General features: G+C 45.8%; 1 protein-coding gene across 31 annotated transcripts in view; it reads left to right on the forward strand.

Moving 5' to 3' along the window:
• The window catches only part of LOC138390872 (myomegalin), a 201,279-nt gene that overhangs the window by 172,073 nt on the left and 9,723 nt on the right, over nucleotides 1–19,483 (forward strand). For 15 of the 31 annotated variants that reach the window (XM_069480750.1, XM_069480755.1, XM_069480751.1 and 12 more), the window contains 11 exons: nucleotides 705–1,233; nucleotides 2,724–2,959; nucleotides 3,977–4,028; nucleotides 4,525–4,748; nucleotides 5,416–5,568; nucleotides 7,890–8,075; nucleotides 11,465–11,716; nucleotides 12,923–13,051; nucleotides 13,739–13,864; nucleotides 15,307–15,496; nucleotides 16,047–16,171. In XM_069480750.1, coding sequence (XP_069336851.1) covers nucleotides 705–1,233; nucleotides 2,724–2,959; nucleotides 3,977–4,028; nucleotides 4,525–4,748; nucleotides 5,416–5,568; nucleotides 7,890–8,075; nucleotides 11,465–11,716; nucleotides 12,923–13,051; nucleotides 13,739–13,864; nucleotides 15,307–15,496; nucleotides 16,047–16,171 — 2,202 coding nt within the window. The remainder of the gene's footprint in view (nucleotides 1–704; nucleotides 1,234–2,723; nucleotides 2,960–3,976; nucleotides 4,029–4,524; nucleotides 4,749–5,415; nucleotides 5,569–7,889; nucleotides 8,076–11,464; nucleotides 11,717–12,922; nucleotides 13,052–13,738; nucleotides 13,865–15,306; nucleotides 15,497–16,046; nucleotides 16,172–19,483) is intronic. The other 16 variants (XM_069480766.1, XM_069480763.1, XM_069480773.1 and 13 more) reach the window with 6 other exon arrangements.

The raw sequence follows: 19,483 nt of genomic DNA on the forward strand, positions 1-19,483 counted from the left end.
CTTCATGTTAAAACGGTAATAAAGGAACTACCTATCCCATAATGGACTAATGTCAATTAAATGAGCAGGTTCTTCTAAAACACTTCAGGAAAATTCCTGGGAGGTGGTAAAATGCTATGTATCCGTTCTCATTCTGATTACACTGCCCTAATACACCACTGTTAATATACTGAGGCATGTCTTTGAAGTCTTATTTTCCTATTCCTATTTTTCACACAGGGTTGTCACCCAATAAACTTTTAAATCATAGTAATATTTGGAGAGCATTAAACTTTCATCATGCAGGAATAGTCTGTCCTACATTTTTGTGGCCATCCTAAGTACATAAGGCTCATGTTAATGTCTTACTTCAGAGGTATCGATGTGTGTAGAATGAACACAGGACATTGGAAGATTTGAATTCTGACTCTGCCTCGTGTTAGTTTGAGTGATCAAGAACAAGCTAGTTTACTTCTCTTTGAGTTTTTATGCCCCTAGTCAATAAAATAGAAAGTAGATTTACCTAATTTGCAGAGATGTTGGGAGGATAAGAAATACTGTATTTGAATGCCTAGCACAGTGTCAGAGCCGAATAAAGTACTGCTTCAACTTTTGCCCTAGTAATGATTATCCTCGTGACCAAACCTACTTCCTCTTGAAGGGAGTTGCCAAAGCAGCATGTCCAGCTTTTTTTTATTCAGGAAGACATCTTTGTCTTTTTTCAGAGTGTGAGGAGCACGACAGCCTCAAGGAAATGGTCCTGATGGAGGGGCTGTGCTCTGAGCAGGGGAGCCAGGGCTTGGCACTGGCCAGCCCCCCTGGGAGGAAGCCCCTGGAGAGCCAGCGAGGGAAGCAGGAAGAGTTCCAGGCATACGGAAAGTCGGAAGACATCTCTGTCCTACAAAAGGACATCAAAGATCTGAAGTCCCAGCTGCAGAATGCCAACAAGGTCATTCAGAACCTCAAGAGCCGCATCCGGTCCCTCTCAGTGACAAGCGATTATTCATCCAGTCTGGAAAGACCCCGGAAGCTGAGGGCTGTTGGCACCCTCGAGGGGTCTTCACCTCATAGTGTCACTGACGAAGATGAGGAGTGCCTGTCTGATGGCACTGGGGCTTTCTACCCCCCAGGGCTTCAGGCCAAAAAGGATCTGGAGAGTCTCATCCAGAGAGTATCCCAGCTGGAGGCCCAGCTCCCAAAAACCGGCCTAGAAGGGAAGCTGGCCGAGGAGCTGAGATCAGCCTCATGGCCTGGGTAAGGAGGGTACTGTTTGGGCCCTTCTCTGATTGACGATGTCTAAGTTAGTGCTTAGAGTATAGTAGCTCAGGCAGTTGGAGAAAAGAATATAGGATAATAAGAAGGGCATTTAATTCAAATGGTAAATTTAGGCTTGAGGAAGGAACAAGGTAGGAGCCAGCAGGGCATTGGATAGTGGCCCAGTGTCTGGTAGATGCTAGGTCTCTAGGATTTCCTCTTAGGAATGAATTATAAAGTGACAATATATGTGGTGTAGTAGAGTAGTGGCCTGGAATCAGACTGCCTGGGTTTATTTTTTATTTTTTTATTTATTTTTTGAGACAGGGTCTCACTCTGTTGCCCAGGTTAGAGTGCAGTGGCATCATCATAGCTCACTACAACCTCAAACTCCTGGGCTCAAGTGATCCTCCTGCCTCAGCCTCCCGAGTAGCTGGGACTATAGGCGTGTGCCACCACATCTGGCTACTTTTTTCTATTTTTGGTAGAGACGGGGTCTTGCTCTTGCTCAGGCGGGTCTCGAACTCCTGACCTCAAGTGATCCTCCTGCCTTGGCCTCCCAGAGTGCTAGGTGTGAGCCACGGCACCCAGCCTAGACTGCCTGGGTTTAAATCTTAGCTCTGGCGCTTACTAGCTATGCAACCTACTTAACCTTTCTGAGCCTTTGTCCTTACCTGTTAAATGAGGATAATAAGAGAACCCATCTCAAAGAGTAGTTATTAGGTTTGAGTGAATTAATACAAGTGCTTAAAATAGTGCCTAATTTATATTAAGCTCTCAATGCTATTTACCATAATTATAATTGTTATTGATACTTTGTGTATCAATAACAATTGATACACAAAGATAACAAATCCATCTTGTTATCTGTCCTGGTTATCTATTGCTACTTAACAACCCAGCCCAAAACTTAGAGGCTTCAAATAGTAATTTATTGTCTCTCATGCTTCTGTGTGTTGACTGGGCTCAGCCGGGTGGCTCTCACTTTAGGGTTTGTCCGTGGCTGCCATCAGAAGGTGTGCAAGATTGTGTAATGGCCGTCTTTGCAAAAATACAGTCTGCCACAGTATCACAGCATGGAAGAAATTCAGACATCAGATGGTGTTTGAAATAGACATGCAAGGTCCTATCTAGACTTAGTTTTAAGTGATTCTAGTGTTTACTGAGTTGTTACTGTGAGTGCACATGATACCAGTGCTGTAAGGGATGTAGCATACGGCACTGTCTTTACCTTCACAGACCTGATGGTTATTTCTGGACATGTGACTCACGGGTATAAAACAGTTGATGAATAGTGGCATACTAAATTTTTTGATGCAGCAGTTTCTCGGGGCAGAATTTACTGTTAAATACCTCCCATGGCTTGTATGCCAGGATTCAGCTTGGGGGAGATCCTTAGACACGTTCTGACAGAAATTTCTGCAGAAGCCCCCATAACTTATCATTCACTCTTTTCCATACTTACTCTTTCCTCTTCTTTCCTGCATTAGGAAATACGATTCCCTGATTCAGGATCAGGCCCGAGAACTATCCTACCTACGGCAAAAAATACGAGAAGGGAGAGGTATCTGTTATCTTCTCACCCAGCATGCAAAAGATACAGTAAAATCTTTTGAGGATCTCCTGAGGAGCAATGACATCGATTACTACCTGGGGCAGAGCTTCCGGGAGCAACTCGCCCAGGGAAGCCAGCTAACGGAGAGGCTTACCAGCAAACTCAGCACCAGTAAGTTGGCCACAGGGCTCTGGAATACTCTCGGGCACACCCACAGTTCCGGGCCCCGGTGGCCACCACATCTCCACTGTAGCTTTTTAACTCAGGTCCTGTTTCCCCTTCATCTCCTGGGAGTCATTGCAGGGTGAAGACTGGCTGGTGGGGAGCACCAAGAGGAGCACGCAGGGTGGGAGATGTTGTGTTACAACCATAGAAACGTCATCATCCATGGCAAGGGAAGCTTTGGGGCAGGAGGCAGCATCTATCTGGTGCTAAAGGGGAGAAAGGGAAATGAGACTGAAGGGCCTTGTTATAGTGCAAAGAGCCCTGAACTAAAAACTACAAGAGCCAAGCTCTAGCCTTAATGCTGCCACCAACTTGCTTTGGGCAAATGACTTACCCTTTCCGTGTCTGTTCCTTCACTTATAACGTGGTATCGTACATGCATTTACTTCAAATATGGATCACGCACTTTTGGACATGGTCTAGACACTGGCTTTAGTAGTTCAAGGGTTATGTTGGTTATCACTGAAGCCCTTTACCTAGAGGGGATTTCTGGAGAGCACCTGAGGGAGTACAGCAGGATCAGGCTTTGGGGCCATCCAGCCCATCTCCCGGTGGCAGGTGCAGAGGTGGGACAGGGCTACTTGTCATCACCTCAGAGATAAGTGCAGGTCCTACACAAAAGCTGTGACAGAACACAGCCGTGCATCCAAGAGCCAGTCTACGGCAGGACACGGAGGCTGGAGCGTTCCAGAGGGCAGCTGAGCCAGAGCCTCATGATCACTGGAACAAAAGACATTTTAAACTTTTTGCCCTGCGTTAGGGTGGAAGCAGTCATGATGGTGAGCTCAGGTGAGCCTACCAGGTCACTTCTCTAAAGATATAACCCGGGGCGTCCCAGAATGATCATCCTGGATGCATGCACAGAGTAATCACTCTCTGTGTCCCGCTAGGCTCCTGCGTTTGTAATGTGTGAAGTGGGACCTGTTTCGTTTCTTACTGTTTCTTTCTGAATTTGATTTGCAGAGGATCATAAAAGTGAGAAAGATCAAGCTGGACTTGAGCCACTGGCCCTCAGGTAATTCAGAATAGAATCTCAAAATATCTGTGGTAAAGGACAAGGTGTTTTGTTTTTGTTTTTATTTCTAATCCATCACAGAGACATACATGGCCTGTACTTCAATTAACTACATGATTCCACTTATGCTCTTGGATGTTGGGACATGATTTGTTCTATGTTTCTCAATGCTTACTTTCAGTTTTTGTACTTGTCTTGCTGGATATAGTAACGAGCTTCTTAGACTGCAGTTGTTCTAAGGAACACACTTTAAACAGCAGGGCTTTAAAATGAGGGCCAGCTGTGTCTCCTCTAGTCCTCAGCATATTATGTGGCCAGAGCACTGGGAAGCTGTTATTCTCTCTCTACCTGTACCCCTAATTAGAAACAAATTATTTTGATTATTCTTTGCAGGAATGGTCCCCCTGTCTTATGTAGCTTTTCTCATGAGCCATAGTCAGGGCTAGATGATCTGGGTGACCTTGGTTTCACCTGTTGTCCCCACTTTCTCCACCAGGCTCAGCAGGGAGCTGCAGGAGAAGGAGAAAGTGATTGAAGTCCTGCAGGCCAAGCTGGATGCCCAGTCCCTCACGCCCCCAAGCAGCCGTGCCTTGTCTGACTCCCACCGCTCCCCCAGCAGCACCTCCTTCCTCTCTGACGAGCTGGAAGCCTGCTCTGACATGGACATAGCCAGCGAGTACACACACTATGAAGAGAAGAAAGCTTCACCTGGCCACTCAGGTAGCCTCCACTTTCTGAGTGGTACCATCTTTATGTAGGCTGAAAGGAGATCTCGGGAACCAGGCCTTATAGCTCCACCTTGGTGTGTATCAGGCTGAACATGGCTCTGAGACCAAGTGCCAAGCACAAGCTCCAGTGGGTCAGGATCTTTGCTCTGCTCCTGACCCTACAAGTTACCTCTATCATCCTGGCCTCCATCGGCATGTATGTGCTGTTGGATGCAAGGCAAGCCGCAGTGGGGAGAGTGAGAAGATCATGGCAGACTTTTCTTCCCCAGTGACTCTGTCTGATAGACCTCCTTCTTTAAGATGGAAGACTCCTTCTTTAAGATCTTATCTCTCCTGCAACGATCTTACTATTTGAAGTTTCTGAGCAGTGTTCTCTAAGTATTTGTGGATGCTCACAGATGCTGCTAGGCTTGCCTGGTATTTTGGAGGTGCCATTTTCATGGTTTCAGAGCTCTGAGCCCCTCTGTCACCCTTAAGGTGATTTGCTTCACTGAAGGAACCATTTGCAAGCAAGAAAACAAACACTGATAACAGTGCTTGTGCTTGGTGCTTTGCCTGAGAGCAAGACTCTAGCCCTGGTACCCCTGGTTTAATATAAGGCCAGGATTCCAGTTCTCTGTAGAATACCAAACATTTTCTTTCATTCGTGGGTTTTATAGATTCCATCCATCATTCGAGTCATTCTGCTGTATTGTCTTCTAAACCATCAGCCACCAGTGCACCTCAGGGGGTTAAGGCCGAATCCAGCAGCAACCCCATCAGCCTGCCAACCCCCCAGAACCCCCCCAAGGAGGCCAGCCAGGCCCATCCAGGTATGCGACAGCCCATGGGTGGTGGCTTCATCCCCTCTCCCTCAGCTGTCTGTTTGACTTTTCTTTAGGGACAAAGTTTTGGACTGTTAGGGGCCTATGTGCATCAAATCCTGGGCAGTATCAAGTGACCATCCTCATTTGCCAATTATGTCTAATTTTTTTGCTTTAAATATTTTAGAAAATCAATAATCTATAACAGTCTTTGATCTGCATACCAGTTTTAACCAATAGTGGGCTAATCATTTTTAAATAAACATTTTCATTTTTTTCTCTCATTTCACCATGGGGGAAAAGAGGCAAAATGTTTCTCCCAGGGTTACAACAGCCAAAGGACAAAAAGAAATTCACATCTACTGATCCCCTACATGTCACCCATTTAATCTGCACAGTGGTCCCCTGCGGAAGGTGGTGCTACTTACTTCATAGCTGAGGACGCTGCAACATCCTCAGACAAGATTCTGCTCATAGTACATGACCATTCATGGATTTATGAATGGATTGGCAGTCTTTTATGTGTACATAGTGCATATCGTGGGGGCAGTTAAAGGGGTACATTCATTTACAGGCCCCAGCTTAGTTGTCAGGGGTGCACTGTTCGCTCACAGCTCTATGCCAGGGATGGCAGGGAAAGGACAAGCCTTGTCTCCACCTCCTACCTCCCAGCATAACTGGCTGGCTGCCTTCAGTGTGGCTTGTGGTGAGGTTTGACTGGGGTAGAGGTGCTCCCAGAAGGCATAGTGCTTTCTTCTGCTACTCTTATCTGCCTGGGGGCAATTTAGCCAAAATCTTAAGGAAGAGGAAGTGTTCTGACTCTTCCTGAGCCTGAGCTCAAAGTTTCTGAGCCAGAGCAGGCAGCCGGTGGACCAGGAGATCGTGTGGAAAAGCTGTTCACCCAGAGCTGTAGACATTTGCTTAATGTTTTGGGTTTAAACAGGGCAGAAGATCGAGGGTTTAAAATCAGAATGCCTCCACAAAGGAAGTGTGGGCTATGTCACTTGGCAATTTGAGTGTCTTTGCAGTATTGATCTGATGTTGTGTTAGCATCACAGGGCAGGGATGTGTTTTGGAATGTAATTATTGTCTTCTACATCAGACAGTCTCCACAAGTCAGTCTTCTTTTTTTTTTTTTTTGAGACAGAGTCTCACTCTGTTGCCCAGGTTAGAGTGAGTGCCGTGGCGTCAGCCTAGCTCACAGCAACCTCAAACTCCTGAGCTCAAGGGATCCTCCTGCCTCAGCCTCCCGAGTAGCTGGGACTACAGGCATGCACCACCATGCCCGGCTAATTTTTTCTGTATATATTTTTAGCTGTCCATATAATTTCTTTCTATTTTTAGTAGAGATGGGGTCTCGCTCTTGCTCAGGCTGGTCTCGAACTCCTGAGCTCAAACGATCTGCCCACCTCGGCCTCCCAGAGTGCTAGGATTACAGGCGTGAGCCACCGCGCCCGGCCTCACAAGTCAGTCTTGATTTCTGCTCCCTCCATTGGCTACCTGCCCAATAGCTGTTTTAAGGAAAGAAGAAACAAATTCAAACATTGGAACTTCCCGGGGTTTCTAAGCATCTGTCTGTAGATGGGCTACCTAAAGATCACCTGGGAAGATTTTTTAAAATGTAAATTTCCAAGCCCTGCTCTCAAGAGTTTATAATTCTGTAGGTCTGCATTAAGGCCTAAAGAATCTACACGTAACAAAAGTTTTTCCCTAAGTGATTCGAATGCCCAGGCAGGTTTGCAAGGCACTGTGTCTAAGCCAGTCCACCAAGGCTTCTATTTCTGATTTGGTGAATGAACACATTGATTCGGGATTCTGAAGTTTGTTTCCATCAGAGTTGTGAACTGCATGCACCAATGCAGTTCTCCACAGCCCTTGTCCACTCCTGCCCTCCTCAGGATGAGCCCTGAGGAGTTCTAGGTATACAGAGAGTTTTGTTCCAGGGCCAAAGATGGTACACTGGGAGTGGCACCCCATGGGCCCTTGAGAGCATTCAGACACAGCCACCCGGACCTGTCCATACCCAGCATTGCTGGGTGGGGCTCAGTAATGCCACATGATCTTCTGTAGCCAATTGCTTTCAAGGTGAACACAGAATATGTATGCAGGATAGCTCTGGCAGCGGAGGAGTGGGAGGGGTCAGCCAGGCCAGCCTCTCTGGTAGCAATGATCACCCTTGGCTGTCTCAGCTTGCACTTCGTTAAGTGATGGCCACTCCTGGGGGTGACGTCTGGTCAGGGAATGGTTTTGCCTTCTCAATCTTTTACCTATTCTTTTCTCTCCGTTTCTCTCAATGATGTGTCTCCTTCTCCTTAACTTTCTGTTTCTAGGCTTTCATTTTCACTCCATACCCAAGCTGGCTAGCTTTCCCCAGGCACCATTGCCCTCAGCTCCGTCCAGCTTCCTGCCTTTCAGCCCCCCTGGCCCTCCCCTTCTTGGCTGCGGTGAGACACCGGTGGTCTCCTTGGCTGAGGCTCAACAGGAGCTGCAGATGCTGCAGAAGCAGTTGGGAGAAAGTGAGCACTTCCTGCTGCATTTGTGTGCTGGCACACCGTGTTGCTCTGCATGGCGTGGGCTTGACCGCAGGGTTTAAAACAACAACATGGCACTACATGTTACAAATGGGAGACCGAGGGAAAGCTCTGCTTGCTTTTTTTGGAAATGTATTTACTGTTATCTTTCTGGTGTGTGTGTCTCATCAGTTGACAGGTATATATGTTCATGAGGCTCTAGACCTGGTGCTTGCACACTGCAAGCAGTGTTGGACACTGCCAAGTATGCTGAAGCCCTGGCAGACTGGTGAAATGCATACTGGTAGGGGGTGGGACAGGGACGGTATGTTTTGCCTATGCCAAATGAAGTGGCCATGAAAAGGATGGCCACGTTCAGTGGGCTCCTTTGCGTGACTATTATATCCTCCTGTCCCTGACTGACATCATCAGGTTGGGGCAAAAAGGATGGTGGTAGAAGGATTTGGAAGAGGAAGTGACCAAACCCCTTTCCTATTGCACAAGGTCCATCCCTGTCCCGGGACAGGTAACACGTGGGCAGCTAGGAACACAAGAATAGGCTGTGGTGTCTGATTGTGAATTCTGTCCTGTGACTCGCAAAGATCATTGATCTTAAGTAGTTACATAATGTAGGGAGTGTGTACAGTCATCTTTTAGAAAAGGGTTTGATATATTTATGGGCCAGATGCCTCATCATAAAATTTTATGTGTGTGATTCCTTATGGCTTAGAAAAAATAATGAAAAAACCCTCACATGGTGAATTTGCTCTCTGGTAGTACCTTAAGCAATAACAACAATTAGAAAGCATTTTAAAATTAAGTTAAAACCATTTTCTGTGCCTATCAAGAAGCTTGGGTGAGCCAGAGATTGATGACAAGGGTCACCGTGCCAAGGGTGTCCAGTGACCCAAGACCATGGCCAGGAACTTGTATCCCTATCTTTTAAGAATTTTTATTTATTTTTTTCCTTTGTCTTCTTTCTAAAAGGCCATCTTGGTTTCAGATGTATTCCTGTCCCTGAAGCCCCAAATGTCATTTGGACCAACCTATTTCTTTTGTCAACCCTGGAAATGGATACTTTGTTTAGTCTGCCCCCAGCTTGACTTCCAGAACCAGCTAGAACAAGACCATTTTCAGGAGAGTTTGTACATTCTGTAGGCAGAGAAGTTTAACAGGCTAACTCTTCTGCTTACCAGCTTTACACAGGTACAGCAATTGAGGGCTTACCTAGCAACGTGAGCCTCACAAAACTCCTGTGCGATAGGTAAGGCCAGTGCAGGGAATGAAAGTACTTGTTCAAGGTCACTAGTAAGTGGGAGAGGTGGGCTTGAATGTTGTCTTCTGTTCCAGGTGCCGTGTTTCCATTATACCTTTTTCACTTAGGATGGTTTTGTTACCACCCTGTTTAGAGTGTGGCACTGAACTTAGCTGAACAAACTCTGGAAACCCCTTGCAACAATCTTTTTTCTCTCTTCAGAGACTAGTCGAAGGTGCTGGTGTTTCTGACCTAAAACTTGTTACTTTAGTAATTCTGGCACCCACAATTGGTGGGTAACAATTGCCAAAAGGCAAGAGTATACTTTAGCTTCCACTTCTTTCCCTTGGTCTTTCCACATGTGCCAACTTCTCTTTGTCCAAAGGAAAGGATGGAAGGAGAGCATGTTGTTGTGGGTTGAATTGGAGTCACATTGAGTCTGAGGCCATTGACCAGAGTTTGGGTGGTCCCAGCCTTGGTGAGGAAGATTGTAGCTCTTTCTTTTCATAGCTGAAGGCATGATCCTTTCCAAGGGACCATTGCTTACCAGCACTCATTGTTTGCTTTGAATGAATTTTCCATGTGGACAGTGGTGCATGGTGGCTTCTCAGGTCTCTGTGGGGCTAAAATCTCCTTGTGTGAGAGTCTATATGGTGTCTTTGCATGGTTTAGGACATGTGCTTTGTATTGTGTGGTCAGGGGAGACTGGAACATGAGAATACTAATCACTGTTACGATAGACTTGGAACCTCCCATGACCTTGATTAAAAAGTAAGCTGGCTGTCTACAACCACTGATTTTCCTCTTTGCCCTGTGTTGGGGTGGGGTTAAAGGATATGTGAAATAGGTAGGAAATTATATCTTCATTAAATCCCTACTAAAATTTAGGTGCTTAAGTTCTTAATATCCCTCCTTAAGTCCCAGTGATTCTAATGAACATTGAGTATTTTGTAGATGGGAAAAGGAGAGACCCATGATAATACTTCTCAAACTTTGTTGCCTATTAGGATCACCTGGAATAATTTTAATATATCCATTGCTCCATAGCTCAAGATGTATCCTATACCAGTTAAGGCAAAATCTCTTGGGGTCCAAATATCAGTATATATTTTTTAGATTTTCTCAGGTGATTTCAGTATATAGCCAAATTTGAGAACCAGTTACAAACAGACAAAAATTGGCAAGTGGTAATTGCATTAACCTCTCTGAGGAGTCTGGCTTGGTTAGAGAAAACAATGACCTCACTCTTGTTTGCTGAGGGGGAGCTACCTATCTGTTCTGCTGCCCAAGTTCATAATCCCTGGGAAGAAAGAATTCTTCTGAATTTTCTCCTAAACTATGGTCCTGCCCACCTCTCCCTGTCTCCCCCATGCTGGGCTTCTTTTAACAGAGAAGTCAGATGATGGGGGTCAAGGGAAAGGCCTGTGATTCCATAGGATCTATGAAAGTATCAGCCTATGGAAGGAAAGGTCCTTTCTCCCTCCTTGGAATAGAGTTCAATGATTCTTTATACAGGAGTCACAACATTTTGCAGTTCTTTGAATCACGTTGGACAGGATCCAAATAACCACTTGCCTCACCTAGAACCTCCCCAGCCTCAGCAAAAAGTTCTGAGGAATTGGGGCCACCATATCTAGCTACACTTCATGTCCCCTTTCTCCTCTGAAAACCTCAAAGGAGAGGTGGAAATATTGGCTGGTTGGCTTTTGGGGAAGGCTAGTGCTCATTGGCAAACAGATACTCCTGTTCACAGGTAAGCTCAATCCTATATCCCACTGTACCCTTGACCCCTAACTTTGAGGCTAAGTCATACTTCTGGAACTTCCTTTGAACTGTGTCATGAGGAAATATAGTAGGATCCAGGAGTGGGGCCACTGGATTTTTCCTTTGTGTACAGTGGTGAGTGTCAGATTCTGTATCCATCCTCTACCTCGTGTGTCTCATGCTAGGAAATGCAAGGGCAAGAGTTGTAACCTCTAGGTTATGAGTCTTCATCTAATTGGTATTCCACATTGCCCTGGCATCTCCACATCCCACCTGTCCCCTGTCAGTCTCCGTTCTTAGCAATCCCACACTGTCTTGCCAATCCTTCCCTTCTGATCACACTGTTTGTTTCTCACTCATATTTCTTTCTGCCCAGGTGTCAGCACTGTCCCTCCTGCTCCCCCAGCTACATTGCCAAGCAGCCACTTGGAAACCGGCTCTTCCCACTACCTCAACCCTGCCCAGCCCCACTCTCCTCCGAGGGGCAGCCTAGAACTGGGCAGAATCCTGGAGCCTGGCTACTTGGGCAGCAGTGGCCAGTGGGGCGTGATGAGGCCTCAGAAGGGGAGTGTGTCTGGGGACCTGTCCTCAGGCTCCTCTGTGTGCCAGCTTAACTCCAAACCCACAGGTAAAGCACAAAGCTGAGAGGGTCTGCCCTTGAAAGGAAATCTCATTCCCAGTCTACCCCTGTCCCACCTGGACAGGGCTTTTTTCATCTCTCCTCTAGTCCCTGGCTCACAGAGTAGATCTAAAAGGAAAGGGCTGTACCAGAGCTTGATCCTTTCTAAGCATATCCCTTCATTCTCCCTGCCCAGGCCTCAGTGCTCTGCAGGGACATGGGAAAGTCAGGGACCCACCTCTTGTGCTGTTACATTCATGTACTTCTGTATCTCTGCACCCTGACCTCTTCACACACACTCTCTCAGACCCTTCCAGAATGCCAGGCACAAGCATGCACATGGACTCTTCCATCAGTCAGGGGTTGATAACAGAAAAGGACACAGCTCCCCTACCCCACTCATGTATCCTGTGCACAAAACCCAACCACACCAAGCGGAGAGGTGGAGCTGAGGCTGTGAATCTGGGATGCAGCTCAGTTCCAAGAGTGAGACAACTGTGATTTTCAGAAAAAGACCGAGCCCAAAGCAGAACGGTGCAGTGGACGTAGTCTGTTGTCAGCATCCCTTCTGTTGTTCTTTTCTGCATCTCTTTCCTTTCTTTGGGGTACTCCTTCCTCCTCTCTAGTCCACCCTCAGCTCCCTAGATCCCAGCAGGCTATCTTTTCTTCCTATTGTATTAAAAGTGATTTGGGGGAAGTATCATCAGTCATTAACCACATAGGGTAAGTTTAAGGTCATGTACTTTTACTTTAGGCCTTCTCTCTAAGGGTGGGAGGAAGACTTTGCCCCTCATTAAAGAGTGCTCAGTCATATACCAGTGAGAAGAAAGGGTTAGAAGACAGGTAGAGTGAGGACTTCCCTGTCATCCTCAGAGTCACACCCAGGAGGTGTCATTACCTCTCCAGATGCTAGGCAGGCCCTGTCCAGAGCCTTCAGTTATTTTTTAAAAACATCTGAAACTCACTTTCATGTACAAGACCCCTGTGTGGGAGGAGGCCCGTGGGTTTCCTTAGCAAGGGGCCGTCCTGTGTTTGAAAGCCCATTTACTCTTTAAACAAGATTACCAGTCCTCTGGGTGCCTGTGTGCGAGGATGCAGTTGGCGGACGGCTAATGATGTTTGGGGACCTTGCTGAGAGGCCACTGGCCGAGCCCCACCCCCACTAGTAACTGAGATTCTCCCACCTCTTTCCACATCCTGGTGGGATGGCTGCAGGCGCTGACCTGCTGGAAGAGCATCTTGGTGAAATTCGGAACCTGCGCCAGCGCCTGGAGGAGTCCATCTGCATCAATGACCGTCTGCGGGAGCAGCTGGAACACCGGCTCAGCTCTACGGCCCGTGGAAGCGGTAGGAAAGGCCCAGGTCTTCCTGCTTCTGGCCGTATTTGGGGAGCTTGTGAAGGGAGGGCCCGTAGGCAGAGCTTCACAGATTTCAAAGCACTTTGATATGCTTTACTTCACTTGCTCCTTACAAATAGTCCAGCAAGGGAGGTGGGGCAAGTACTGTTACCCCTACTTGATGGACATCTCTGAGCTTAGAGGATAACTTTCCTCGAGGCAGAACCAGGTCTGGGCCCCAGAGTTGTCTGACTTCTCAGCTCATCGTTACTCTGCCTATACACTGCCTGCTGATTCCTTGTGCCCTTGTCTTGTGATTGGCAAGTAGTAGAGCCAGATCTGCTGTGCCCCGTACCACTGGCCACTTCACTGAGGTGGCCTTTCTCCCCACGCTCTCCTGAGCTGCTGTCGCTTGCAGGCCAACCCTTCCACACATTGTTGTCCTGCCTACACTGCAGCAGCAGCTTTTTAGGAAAAAAGAGCCTCCTGTACCATTGCAGTCTTGGCATGTGGTTATGCATGCGAAGAACCCACTGAGAAGAGGCACACAAAAACCAGGCCTTCAGCCTACCGTGTTTTATTTGGCCCCAGGCCTTGAGTCCCCAGGGTTTTCTTCTGGGTTGGGACAGTATCTTTGTGAGATATAGAATAGGAAATTTTTAGAAGCATCTGTTACCCAAATGTGTACTTTCAGGGACCGGATCCACCTCTAACTTCTACGGGCAGGGCCTAGAGTCCATACCTCAGCTCTGCAATGAGAACAGAGTCCTCAGGGAAGAAAACCGAAGCCTTCAGGCTCAGCTGAGTCACATTTCCAGAGGTAGGTGGTCAAAAACCACAAACTGTGGCCACTTCTAGGTCCCTGTCTTCCTTGGCCACACTAATCACCAATTGGAAAAGCGAAGAGAAGAAAGTAGAGATAACAGAGCTATGCAGATCCACCAACCCAAAAGTCTAATAGCTATTCTCAGGCTAGAAAATGTGGCTTCCTCAGAGGTCTCAACTATGGGCCCTCAGACTCCTAGTCTTCCGGGGGGAATAGCTCAGGGAAATCCATCACTTCTGTGCAAGCCCATCTGCATAGATCCAGAGTCACTAGCTGTCAAACTGGATGTCAGTTTGCTATCTGTTCTGCCTCCTCCCACTCACAGCCGATTTGGAACCAGGAAAGGAAGGAATGTGAGTGTCTACATTCCCTCTCAAGTTTCTCCACTTTACTGCAGGTCTGTGTCCCCTTGGTCCTTCTCTGCCACCCCTCTATCTCCTCACCATGTCCATGCACTCAGGGCTCCTCTTTGGTCAGTACTGCTGTGACTCTGTGTTGGCAGACATTAGCAACTGTCCTCCAGAATGTTCCCAATCCTATTCAATGGGCATTCATAGGTGGGTGTCATTTCCCATGTGGTCTGGGAGGCAGCTGACCTTAGTGTTAATTAACTTGATTAAATCAGTGTATTATCAATAACAGATTATTTTTATTTACAAATATTTATTGAACAGCCACAAAAAGACTGAGAATAGTATCCAAAAGGATTAAGCCCAGAATGAAGGAATGCTTGTGGAAAAGGAAAAAGACATCAAGAGATATTTCTAAATTAGCCACCTCAGAGCAAGAAGACTTGAGAGGAAAGGTCACTGCTTGGGGAAGATAACAAAAGTTAATAGATAAGAGAGAAGGCAGAACTACTAACCTACCATTGCATGCTTTGGAGAGACTAGAACAGACCTCACAGGTGAGAAGACAGTAAGAGATTTAAACGAGCACAATCTGCAGGTGCATTCCACCCCAGAACACTGGCCAAACCTGCAGCCTCATTCTCAGAGTCCCTGTCCAAAATCTTAGAAGATCTGTGATTATCAGAGAAGTGCCACAAGTCCAGAAAAGAACAAATGTCCCCATTTTCAAAATTATGAAAATGATATATTCTAAAAAGAAATCTTGATGTTGATCTTTGTCAAAATTCAAGAATGGACTATTGAACAGATGATATGTGAGATTTGGAAAATGGTAAGTGTTAGAAACCCAATGTTTTCTCTAAGAGGTAGGCCAGATTAAATCAGTGGAGTGAAATCTTGCAAAGAAAGAGGCAGTCTGTTCCCCAGGGTATGTGGGACAGTGAGCTGGCACTCCCTTCGCCCACCAACTCAGGGCCTTCCTTCCCTTCGCCTCGGTTCTATTTGTCAGGGCGGATGTGCTTGGGCTCATCCTCCCGCTGAGCTTTGGCCCCCACAATGTGAATACTCCTGTGTTCTGCTCACCAGAGCGCTCCCAGGAAACAGAAAGCCTGAGGGAGGCTCTGCTGTCCTCTCGATCCCGGCTTCAAGAGCTGGAAAAGGAGCTGGAGCACCAGAAGGTGGAAAGACAGCAGCTTTTGGAAGACTTGCGGGAGAAACAGCAAGAGATCTTGCAATTCAGGGAGGAACGGTTATCCCTCCAGGAAAATGACTCCAGGTAAGAGGGGGCCCATTGATAGAGATGCTGGTCCCATTTTTATAATAGAAGGGTAGCTTTGAGCGGAAAGAAGGACTTCTCTGGGAATGCCTTTTTTACCCCAAAGTTGAGAGAGTAAAACCCTGTTATAAAAGGCTTCAGCATATCAGAGACTGGAGAAAGAATGTTCCTGTGCTTCCAGTTAGTTAGAGGACATTTGTCTCACCATAACCCAAGAAGCTTCTATACGAGCCAGGATGCTTATTCCCAGCGCAAGCCCTACAACTGCTTGTCACCATGAAAAGAGCACTATAGGAGCAGTAAGAAGATTGTGCTGGTGTTTCTGTTCTGCTCCTAGCTAATGTAGCTAATAGTATGACTTCAAGCAAAGTTACTTTATCTCTCCCAGCCTCTGTTTCCACATCTGTAAAATTAGAGTGATGGTCCTCATAACCCTCTGAGTTGACTTCTAGGGATAAAACTCTATATGGAAAGGTTGGCTCCCAGCTTATTGCCCTGGTATGGCTGAGAGGCTCTGCCATCTCAGTGGGCCCTTGCCTTTCCCCGGCAGGCTGCAGCACAAGCTGGCCCTCCTGCAGCAGCAGTGTGAAGAGAAACAGCAGCTCTTCCAGTCCCTCCAGTCAGAGCTGCAGATCTACGAGGCACTTTATGGCAATTCCAAGAAAGGGCTGAAAGGTATGTGTTCTGCACCCCCTCTACTCCATGAGCTCTCTGCCCTTGCTTAGGATGCCAGTGAGGTCTTGTCTTTGGGATTTATGGAGACCATGGCACTCTTCAGAGTTCTGTCCCAGAAAACTCCTCATCAGGCCTAGGGCTCCCAATGAGAAGGAAGTGGAGCTCTCATATACAAAGTCTAAAGATGAGATATTGTTGGCTTGAGCAAGATCCAGCCTGAACATCCTTAACAATGCACCACAAGAGTAAACCCAACCACTTAGATGGCCAGAGACAAGTTATTCAAATGTCTAGATTATAGCATGTTTTTTAAAGAGATAGGGTCTCTCTCTGTTGCCCAGGTTGGAGTGCAGTGTTATTATTATAGCTCACTGCAGCCTTGAACTCCTAGGCTCAAGCCATCCTCCTGCCTTAGCCTCCCAAATAGCTGGGACTACAGGCCACTACGCCAGGTTAATTTTTCTTATTTTTTGTAAAGACAAGGTCTTTTGCTATATTGCCTAGGCTGGTCTGGAACTCCTGGCTTCAAGCAGTTCTCCTGCCTCCCAAAGTGCTGGGATTACAGGCATGAGCCACTGTACCTAGCCATTTTTTTAAAAGCAAAGAATTGTCCTAATGATATCATCATTTGAAAAGTTCTTTAATATTGTAAATAATATGTACTATCAACCCATACAACCAATGTAGGAGGCAATCCACCCCCACCCAGATTCTTTCCCTAGTGGGAAAAGATACAAAAGCAAAAAACATATAAATACCACTAATAGGACCTAAATTTCAATCCTAGATTTAAATGTTAAGCACATTTACTGAGGACTTTTTCTGCCTGCTGAAATAATAATCTAGCATTTGAGAATCTTGGTATATTTCCTCATTCTTCTCAAAATGGAGAAGAGTATTCAAAACATAATGTTAATCAGTCACAGCAGGGTGGAACAGAGGACTGACATCAATGTGATGAAATTTAGCCAAGATAAAAAACAAAAATCCTGAGCTCGATTAAAAATATCCATGGTATAAATATAGGATTGGGAGCCTGACTCTGAAGCCATTCATGGATATGAGGATGGGGATGTTTGGTAGAAGCATGTGTAAGCAAGTAAGTTGTAGGCCCAGGTGCAGGGAGTTAGCTATGCTCCCAGCAAAAAATTGGGTACCTCTGGCAGGTGTCATGGCATGGGATAAGGAAAATAATAGAATATAGAAATAAAAGACTACACAGAGATGAAAGTACAGTTTTTATAAAATATAGATTTTACAATAGTTGGGGGAGTCGGGAGACTCCCAGCATTCCCATGAGCTGTGAGTCCCCTAGTGAAGTTTCATATCAGTATTTATTGGTGCAGTGATTGGTTGCCAGGGGTAACAGATTTACATAATAACAGGTAGTTCGTTTTAGGTTAAAAGTCTCCCCAAAGGCTTCTAAAGATCCCTTAATTCTATCTACATGAGCAAACGGTTACAAAATCTTTCTAAGGCAAACTTCTAAGTTCTAAGATAACACTATCACTTAGCAGAACAGATAAACAGAGATATAGTGGCTGTATATTTATTTATATAATTTTTTGTTGATTGAGACAGGTAGTCAGGAGTGAAGCAGAAACTGTCCCTTAGGCTGATTGCTTTTAGCCACAGGTGTCTGTCGGGCGGGCACTCTTTGATCAGTTCTCACCCCGTGGCTCCATGCCAAGCTTTGTGATACAGAAGCAGGAGCAACAAGGTGACAGGTTTGAGACAAAATATTGCCTTGGAAAGTGTTGCCACTGATCTGTCAGATGCCCTCCTGAGGTGAGGCAGCTTTTGATATGTGAACTAACATATTCACATATTCCTTCAGGGCAAAGCCCTGCAAAACTCCTGAAATCATTTCTGTCTCTATATCATAGGGGACATTTCTATAGCGCAACACCAAAGGATTCTAGAAAAGCCAGCTCAACCTGTGACCACAGATTCGTGTGATGTCCGCATGTAGAGACCATGTCTGAGCTGTGTTAGATTGAGGGGCACCATCTTGTAAAAGGGCATTGACACTCCAAGGAACATAATAGAAACAGGGATCACAATGGCGTGAGACCAGAAATCTCAAACTATTCGGAGAAACGAAAACATTTTAGGCTTTGAAATGATCATGAGGAGATGAAAACTGTCTTCAAATATTTAAAGAACTGTCAGGTGAACAAAAACTGATGTGTTTTGTGTCCCTCCGAGGCCTGAGCAAAAGATGAAAGGCAGTGGAATTTGCACTAGAATTTTTACCCTTCAGGCAAATTTAAATTTTCATAAAACTTGATTTAGTTTCTTAAGTTGCTAAAGAGAAGGTGAATGAGAACTTGAAGAAAATAGAGTACTCACCAGGCTGAGAGAACAGCTTAAGCACAAAGTCGTGGTGAGTGTTGGGTCACTAGGGAGACCAGCGTGCCCATGGGAGAAGCTCGGTACCCATAGAGGGAGAAGTCAGGTTAGTGGAACAGAGAGTGGCCAAAACACAGAAACCCTAGAAGTCAGGATAAAAGTTTACAATCTGTGTAGTATACAGTGAAAGGAGGTTTGGTTTTTTTCAAGGAAAATAAGTACATGATGAAAATAGAACTTTGAGATGCTAAGTCTTATGAGTCATGCTGGAGTTGGGAGACAGTAGAATTCAGGAAACCTATGGATGGGTCTAGTGATATTCTGGGGCATTAAGAGGTGAGAGTCTAATATAAGGTGCTCTTGGGAAGATAAAAGCATTATGATAGATGAAAAAATGTTTCTAAAAAACAGTGAGCAAAATTTAGTGAAAATTTGGATTTAGAAAGAGAGGTAGGAGCATAATGGAACTCTGGACACAATTCAAAGATGAATTATTTGCCAAAGTCTTTAAAGCACTTCATCCTGAACTACCTCCCCTTTCATGCCTTTCTCCCAGTTGATGGGTCTTTTAGGACTCATTTCAAAGCTACTACCACTAAATCTCCATAATCCCTTATCCTTAATTCCAAAATCTAGTAAGATCTCTGAAGTAAAAGCTTTTCATATACTCATTTGGTGACTACCTAACTGAATTGACGGGAGGATATTTATAGTCTTTATTTACCTACCGAGTGAGAATATTCACATAGCTCACTGCAGAAATAATTGTGTGTTTGACTAAGGGCTGTGTCCCAGATGCAGCTGGGTTCATGTGATATATGGTACATGCACCCTATTGCCCTGCCAAAAACCAAAACAAATTCTACCTTTTGAAATACATTTGGCCTTAAGGTTTTCAGGTAAGGGATTGTGGCCTTGTGGAATATTTCTTAGGTCTCTTCATCCCCAGTACAAGGAAAT

Source organism: Eulemur rufifrons, chromosome 8 (genome assembly GCF_041146395.1).
Source record: "Eulemur rufifrons isolate Redbay chromosome 8, OSU_ERuf_1, whole genome shotgun sequence".
Lineage (NCBI taxonomy): Eukaryota > Metazoa > Chordata > Mammalia > Primates > Lemuridae > Eulemur > Eulemur rufifrons.